General features: G+C 43.1%; 1 protein-coding gene across 1 annotated transcript in view; it reads left to right on the top strand.

The window, feature by feature from the left end:
• The window catches only part of JHY (junctional cadherin complex regulator), a 16,204-nt gene extending 12,428 nt beyond the window's left edge, over window positions 1-3,776 (top strand). Inside the window, exons 5-7 of the mRNA XM_029962062.1 lie at window positions 1,364-1,544; window positions 2,200-2,325; window positions 3,386-3,776. Coding sequence (XP_029817922.1) covers window positions 1,364-1,544; window positions 2,200-2,325; window positions 3,386-3,586 — 508 coding nt within the window. The 3' untranslated portion in view covers window positions 3,587-3,776. The remainder of the gene's footprint in view (window positions 1-1,363; window positions 1,545-2,199; window positions 2,326-3,385) is intronic.
• Window positions 3,777-8,637: the final 4,861 nt, after the last annotated feature.

Raw genomic sequence — 8,637 nt, 5'->3', positions numbered from 1 at the left:
CTCATTTGCTGGCCAGCCCAAATCTCCTGCTTTCCAAGGGATTCCCAGGGAACAGCCCCAAACTCGGGGGATTTGCAAAGCTAACGGCATAAACACAACTCCAAGCCTCCTGATGATCCCATTTGGGTCTTTTTGTCTCTTTTTGTCTCCTCTGTGTGTCCAGTTTCACAGTGGAACCAGTTAACAGGGATGCAGTGGAACAGCATAAAGGGATCCCTGTGTGTCCATGACAAATTAAACGTTTAAGAAGTTTGCTCCAAGTCTCGGGGCAGACAAACTTAAGCTGGAATAATTATTGCTGTGTTTCATCTGGGTCTTGCTGCTTGGATGCCTCTAAGAAGAATTAGCAGGATTATGATAGTAACTGAAGGGCAGATTTCCTTCCCTTTCTGCTCCCCTGAGCTCAAACCATTGCTTGTATCCTGTATTTTCAGTGGTTTTCTCACGCTTCACATGTGAGGAATGCCCAGAGAATAAGAGTGTTTGTGTCTCACAGGAAAATCCAGCTTTTCCTAATAAACAAATGCAATTCTACTCATCATCTGAAGTGAGAAAACCCTGATTTTACTGTAGGCAGCTAAAGGATTAACTCCTCACAGCAGCTAAAATTAAAAGTTAGTAATTTATATCATAGGGGTAGCTGACACAGAGAAACCTCAGACAGAAAATTCAGTGCATTGAATTAGTTTCTCTGCAGTTGAGTTTTCAATAAATGCATATTTTACTTGCATATAGAAATGTCTTGGTGCTTCTGCTTTACTCCATGATTAAAATTACTACAGAGCTGATCATAAGGAGGAGTTTTTAAAACATAGTTCACTTCTAAAAATCAATCTGGTACTCTCAAAAGAGCACTTTTCATCACAGTTTATATTTAAAAAGCACTTTGTACTAAAGAATCTTTTCATTAGAATATTCTGGAAGCATTGGGATCTTTATATAAAGAAGGATTGAAGTGGCATCACCCATCACTCCTCTCTTCCCATGCACTTGTGAAGCTTTTGCTGTGCTCAAGGCATGGATTTTTCAGCTGCCTGTGGATAATTTTCCATTGCAGTTTTGAGAACAAAGAAAGGTTACTATTGCTATCAACGTTTGCCTCATTTTTTTACCACCAAAATCAGGTACTTTTATCTGCTCCTCTTACAACACCTCCTTTGGAGTCTCTTATAACAGTCAAAGGGGTCACTTGAAGCTGTTTAAAAATAAAGCTCACAAGAGGTCAGTTTTGACTGAGAAATTACTGCTTTGTGATTCGGATAATTGGCAATTTCCCACCAAGATTCAAAGGAAATACAGTGTCCTTTGCCTTGTGCAATTAGCTCAGTCTTGTTGGTCACTCATTTAAAATGAGCTATGCCAGGGGTAAGGCTGAGACCCCGTTTGAGCCCCACTCCTGCTTTAATTATTCTCTCTGTGAACCCAGAGGAAGGAAAAATCTCTCCCTGCTGTTTGTTTTTCAGCCATGTGGCCCCAAAGTCTGCATAAACCTCAATGTGAAGCTTGGGGGCCTTGGACCTGACTATGAGGCAATCAAAGAGAAAGTGAGTAAATCCCTGTTACCTGCCCTGCTTTTCAGCTGTGCAAAGTGATTTCATAGGCAGAGAAATCACTGCTGGGAAGCAACTTGTGGTTGTTTGGTGCTTCCTGTCCTTGGCTCTGGGTCTGCCTTGAGATCCTGAAGGGAAATTCAGATAACTGGGTGATTTTAAGCCTCTGATTTTGTAGTTCCAGAAGCAGGGAGTAGCTCACAGAACTCCTCAGTAAATTATCCAGCCATGTGACTCGAGTTGCACTGTCATTCCCAGTGTCATTCCCAGTGCTGAAGGTCTGCCCAGCCTTCCCAGTGGAAGTAAAACCAGTTGTGTGTGAACAGAAGCAAACAGCTGGATGCACATTTATACTCTGCTGAAAGGGAGGCAGATTGTTCAGAACACTCACATGTCACCTTTCTGCTGAGCTCTATCCTCAGCCCAAGGAAAAGCTCTTAAAAATGAAAAGCAACTAAAAAAAAAAAAAGCTGTGCCATTTATCAGGGTTTCCTGTTGTGTTCTGCTGAGGGGGGATCAATGGCCTGGCCAGGTTAAACAGCAGCAGAGGTGTAAATGGAAGGCTTGGTGGAAAAAGTGGTTCATTGATGGATCCACTGAGACATTCAATGACAAACCCTTTTTTCCCTTTTTTTCTTTTTTCTTTCAGAAGAAGAAGTTAAAGCTGCAAAAGGAATATTCAAGGCAGATTAAGGAATACAATATGAAAAATATTACTTTGGTTCAGAAGTTACCTACAAAACCTCAGGTCACATCTTCAGTGTCGAGACAGAAGGTAAGAACAGATTCCCTTTAAAATACACCCAGGGAGAGATTCTGGGCTTTGCACAGAGAAAAGGGAATAAATTTAACTCAGAGTGGGCTAAAATAGTTTCTCCACTTTGATTTTCCTTTTAACAGCTCCATGAATCACAGATTTCCTCTTGTTAATTATTATCCACCTGCCCATCAGTCCCATAGCTACAGTAATTACTCTGATTTTTCAAGCCCACACGTCACTTCAGCCTTCACTGGCCTCCAAAAACAGCCCAAATGAGCAATGAGGGACTCCCTGGCATTGCACCCACACACACAGACCAAGGGAGCACCTTTTCCTCATTGCAGGAATTAACAAAGCTCTGGAAATAACATCTTTTGAGCCACCAGTTCTGCAGGAGCTCACCTGCCTAGGGAGGTGTTTCTCCAAGGGGACAAAGGGGGACCTGCAGGCTTCAGGAACAAAGCTGGGGGGTTTGATGTCAGCTGAATTCCTCAGGTACCTGCAGTTATTTCCAAACTTCACATGAACCACAAAGTGACAAAACTGAGTGTCAGAAGGGCTTTGGATTCCTTCAAAAGGCTTCCCACACACTCTTTGACCACGAATATGCAGCTTCCACTTGGGGCATAACAGGTGTTTTCCCAGTTCATGCAGCAAACACAGACACCAAAACACATCCCAGGTTAAACCAGGGCTCTCTCAGATCCAGGATTTCTGCAATCCTGTTCCCATTCCCTCTGCAAGACAGCCTTCAGGTTCCAGACATCATTCCTTACTACTGGACACTGGGAAAAATACATTTATAACCTTAATAGACTCGTGTTGCTCTTTCCTTTTTAACACTAAAACACTCTTTCAGTGTCTGAGGTGGCTTCCAGTAGTGCCAGAAAGCAAAACTCCTTGGGGTGGGTTACTTGGCAGTCACCACTGAACCATCTGCTGTTGAATTCTGTCAGAAACAACATCAGGAATTAGGGGAAATATTAATTGGACTCAGCATAAACCCACCTAAGTGCTCTTGGAAACGTTGGTCAGGTTTTCTCCCCATCAGTTACCCCAGTTTTCCTGGTTTTAGGCCCTGGAATATGCCAAGAAGATTCCAAGGCCAAAGACTTTCATGACAAGACCATCAGACAAAGAGGTGAAAGAGGAAGTTCTGTCCCAGACTTCAGAGGGAAGCAGCTTCCCCAAAATCCCATCCCTGGAAGCTCTGCGGAGCAGACACGAGAAGGAGAAGGAGGTTGTGGCTGCTTTCAAAGCCCTTCACATCCTATAAGGGATACATCTGGAAATATTGGGGATGTCTTCAAATCAAAAATGCCCAAACTATTTAATTAGGAGCTCTGACCATCACATATTGATTTACCAGCCCACTGAAATACGAAGTGGCTCAAGTTTAATCACTGATAAATTTTGGACTCTGTTCTACCATACCTTTTTTTTTAAATAAAATAAACCTTTGCATGTGTAGCATTTTATATATGGTCTTATCTGTTACGTTTCTTTAAAATAACTGACCTAGCAGTTGCATCTTTCAGACTATTCAGCTGTTGGCTTGTCACAGCTGGATCATTTTTGGACACGTCAAACACATGGACACATCTACAAAGCATTAAAAATGAACTTCTGCTTCACAGGATGATCTTAACACCATCAATATTTCTCTTTTTGAAGTGCAGAGGAGATTTTGGCAAACTGTCCAGAAACAAAGCCAAAAATAAGCCATTGCTGGTAAGGGGAATAAAAACAAAAATATGCACCAAACCCAGCAGTTGGTAATAATACTAATTATTCAAATATTACTCTGTTATTTATTAGGGAATAGTTGTCACATTAAGACCAAAATTTTGAAGCTTCATCTGGGACAAGAAAACTCCAACCAAGTCCTGGCTGAGCAGGCAGACAATCTGTTATTAGCCAGAAGCAGTTGGAAAATGTATTGGGTGACTGAGGATAATTGAGAGCTACATGTTGGAGAGGAAACAGCTTTTAACAGATTAAGTCCATAAAAATAACAACAAACAGATGGGTTGCTTATGGTGGTTCCATTCCTTTAACTTGGTAAATTATGAATTAAGTCAACACGTGAGATGTGATTGGAACTCACAGTAAGGGAATTTTGACTAAAATCTCTGAGAAAACAGGCTGGTTCCAAGGAAAATAAATAACCAACCCCCTCGTGGTTGTGTGCAATTGCTCTGTCCGATTTGTTAGGTCTCTTTTTGCCTCCTGCTGAACTGGGCTTGGCAGCTGGAAGTTTGGGACACACATAACATTTGGGGAGAGCTTGGTGGGAGAAGCACCTTGGAGCACGGGGAGGATGCTGTGCAAGGATCACCTTCCCAGAGGGGTGAGGCTGCAGGGGGGATGTTTGGCACCTCAGGGAATATTTCCACTTCCATCCTCTGCCTCAGCCTCCCTTCTCCTCACCCTCAGGCACTGCCTGTGCCCCCTCTCCCTGTGGAAGGTGGTAAAAATCCACCCATCCCAGCTGGAAAAATGATCCCATGCTCTGCCAACCGCTGCTTTCCTACTTTTCATTTTGAAGCCAAATGGTAGCACTTGGAAGCATTTCTGCTCAGGGAACCTCAACTTGTTGTTTCTGCTTAAAAGTGATAATCCCCCCTTAATACAAACCTCAAGTGCCTATTTTAATGAAACCTTCAGATGAATATCAAAGAGCTATTTACTCGTATCTAATATTTTAATTAGATTATATTCTCAATTTAACCCATTAAACCCCCTTTGATGATCTCCATGTTTAGTGTTTAGCCCCAGATGCTGGAGGTAATGAATATTGGACCTTTGATTTAATGAGAACTTCTGCCTTTCCAGCCTGACTCCCTTTGTATCCCCCTTTTTTTTTATTTTCCCAGCTATAGAATCCAGTTAATTGAAGAAGTCTCTTATCACCACACATTAAGGAACCTAAATTAGCATCCCTTTTCTGATTAGAAAATGCGAGCAGACATTTTCTCTTTGATCTGAGGATTGAGTTGAAGTAGGCAACAGCCCCCTGAAAATGAGCTGATGGCCTTATTATTTGGCTGCCATGCAGATGCACCCATGTGGTACAAAATGCTTAATGTCTTAATTGATCACCTTCCTCCCTATCTGGCATCCCACTACCTTTTAAAGCTCCCATAAATTAGGGGGAATCTCTCTGGGTTTGGGGCTTTTTGAAGGAAACAATGAACTTCCTACTAAAATAAAAGCCCTGGATGTGAAGCTGCTCCTGGGGGAGGGAGGAGGTTTCTTTATAAACACTGGTCATCTCACAAAAATTCAGAAAAGTCTCTTTGTTGGGGTGTTGTTTGGGGGGGTTTCTTCCCAAAATTTGCAGCATAGGTGCAAAGAAAATCTTTTTGATCTCCCCCAATACCAGCAGACGTTTTTTCCTGCACCCAGCAGGTCTGGTGGCACAAAGAGGGACCACACAAGTAAAAGATGAGCATCCATCTGCTGGAAAGCAAAGGCCAAACCTTCGTGCCTTTCACATCAGGAAGACAAGGAATTTCAATGGGAAACAGGCCTTGAATGTGGCATTAAATGTTGAAGGAGGGGTTGAGCTGGAGCAGAACCTGACTAACCTAGACTTTATTTTAATTATTTTAATTAGAGTAAGGGCAGTTACTTAGGGATCAGTTTGAAAGAAAGAAGTAAAACATTTTTTGATAATATAAATAATGAACTGTCCTTTTGATTTTGATTCCAATTGCTGGGAAAAGTGTTTCACTCAGATAACAAAGGCACTTCAGTTGTCCAGGCAGAAATATATGTAAATTTCTATATAAAAAATGTCTGCTGCTCCCATGGTCCAACACGGGGCAGAGAGGCATTTGTGTGCATCATCCCATGGAAATTCCCAATATTTACTTGGTAGGCCCTTTGTAGGGCCATAATTTCTAAATATTTTGGCTTCTGGGAGTGTTGCAGCCCAGAGAACCTTCAGGGGTCAAAGACCTGGGGTCACTTCTATTTAGGAGCAACGTTGCTGCAGCAACATCAGCACCTCACCAAAGGCATGGACAGGCTGCTGACCCCCCAAAAAAGGTGGTTTATCAGTTAAAAACATCAAATAAGGCAGAACCTCAAAGCCACGTTCCATCATCACGTCTCTAAAGACAAAAGGTAAACCAGACAAGGCTCTGTCCAACTCCTGCAGTCATTAAATACTTGAACAAGCTCTGATGTCCAGCAGCCCACAAGCCAAGCATTTGATTGTTATCAACTCCTAGTAGGGTAAATTCTACAATAAACTACAGTGGCACAAAGAATATGCCCTTTTTTTAATTACTATTTTATTATTTAGCTTGTTTATTTTATTGTGCTTATTTTTGCTTTTTATTTTATCATTTTGCTGGGTTTATTTTATCATTTTCCCCAAACCCGAGTGCTTTCTGCGTGAGGAAAAGCAGGAATGTGAAGAAAGGAGTGACTCTGGTCTCCCAAAAACATCCTTTACACCCACCTACCTTGACCAAGTATTGCCACAACTGCATTAATCCTGTGAGGAGCTGCACCCACCCCTGGCAGTGGACCTGGAAGGGTCTCATCTAAGCTTATAATTCCTTAGAAATAAGATAATTCCAAGACAGAAATCAACCACTTTTTAAGCCCTGTAAGACCATCCAAGCAGGAGTTTGCAGTTAATTAAGGTGGGGCTGTTTGTTATTGTGACCAGAAGTGAGGAAGAGCAAAGTCAAAGCTGCCCCTACACATATTTAACAGCAAGGCTTTGCAAATTATTCGCTTTATAACTGCCCACACAACCTGCATATCTGATCTGCTTTTATGTAGCTCTGGCCACTGAATGAAAAAATTCGCTTTCCAGATCCAAAAAAAGTTAAAAATGTTTAGGGCAGCGAACGGGAGAGTGTTTAACATCCAAACAGCAAAGGTTCATGGAAGGATTTTAGGCTGCTGTTTGATTTTCTGTAAGGAAAACCACAAGAAAACCATTAACCACTTAGGTGTTAAATAAATTAACAGAAAACAATTTCATTTTAAAAAAAAACCAAACAACACCTCACTGGAGAATTTGAATGAAAATCAATCTTCAATGGATTTCTTGAAAAATAGGAAATCCACCAATTATTTCCTGCAAGCCACTTCCACTCCAGCATTTCCCAAATGAAGACATTAAATATTCTTTTAAAAAGAGAGAGAAAGAGGCAGCTCTAAACAATCTCTCCCCTACTCCTCAAGCTTTTGGGGAGAGCAGGAAAAAGTCGGGCCGTTGTCATGGAATGAGCAAGGACCCAGTAATAAAAAATTAATTAAGAGAAAAATCGTTGCAATGAACAAATAAAACACCTCCCCAGCCCTTCCTTCTTCCCAGGGCCATCTCCACCCTCCAAACACGCAAGGAGCTCTTCCCAAAATCTTGCTGTCCCTGTCTAGAAGCTGCATCTTCCCAACACCAGCCTGGCAGGAATCGCTTCCCAGCTGGGAAGGAGCTGGCTGGGACCAGAGGGAATGTCTCAGGCAGTGACTAATTCCTTCAACTGTCTCAATCTCAGGGTTTTTCGCTGCAAACTTCCCGGGATAAACAGCCTGTTCCCAAATCCTCCCGTTGCCTGCAAGGCTCGGTGCTCACCGCTGGGATGGGGACATCCCTGGGGTTGTCCCATTCTGCCCGCGTTTGTCACTGAGGTCGCCAGAAATCAGTGGCTTTGGTTCTAAATAATACGGTTGCAGCTTTGAACACCATCCCAAAAGTGCCTAAAAGCACAGAGAGGTGGAGATGGGCGGGCGGTTGTGGGGTTTTATTTTATTGATCAGCATAAAAACTTCGGGAAGAGAGTTCCTGTAGTGGCGGGGGGAGAAACGGCAGAGACTTGAGTGTTATTTGGGTCACATTCTGCCCCTTCCTGGCACATCGCAGCCCCCCAGAGCAGAGCCAGGCCAGCCCTGAGCTGTGTGCATTCCACAGGCTGCTCCCAACCCTGGGAACACGGTCAGGAAAACACGATCGTGAAAATATCACGGCAGAGCTTCTCTTTTCTATCATTTTTAGCAGTTCCCAGCCAAGCACACGCTCGGGGGAGGCCGACAATGAGCGCAGAGCAAAGCAAACAAAATCCTCGACGGGCAGACGTGGAAAAACAGCGTCAAATCGAAAGGATTTTGAGGCAGTTTCCATCGCATCCCTGCACGTGTTGGGAGAAGGGAAGAGCTGGGAGCAGCATTTCCAGCCAGAGGTGGGAAGTGACCTGCTGGACCTGCCCTTGGCTCCCTGAGCTGCCTCAAACCACAGCAAGGCTGCGGGAGGAAAGTGGTTGATTTACCTTCTGAATCATGATTTTTAGGGTGGCGTTTTGTTGG

Source organism: Manacus vitellinus, unplaced genomic scaffold (assembly GCF_001715985.3).
Source record: "Manacus vitellinus isolate BGI_N305 unplaced genomic scaffold, ASM171598v3 scaffold_41_pilon, whole genome shotgun sequence".
In the NCBI taxonomy this organism is placed as follows: Eukaryota; Metazoa; Chordata; class Aves; order Passeriformes; family Pipridae; genus Manacus; species Manacus vitellinus.
This window is presented reverse-complemented; position numbering and strand designations above follow the sequence as displayed.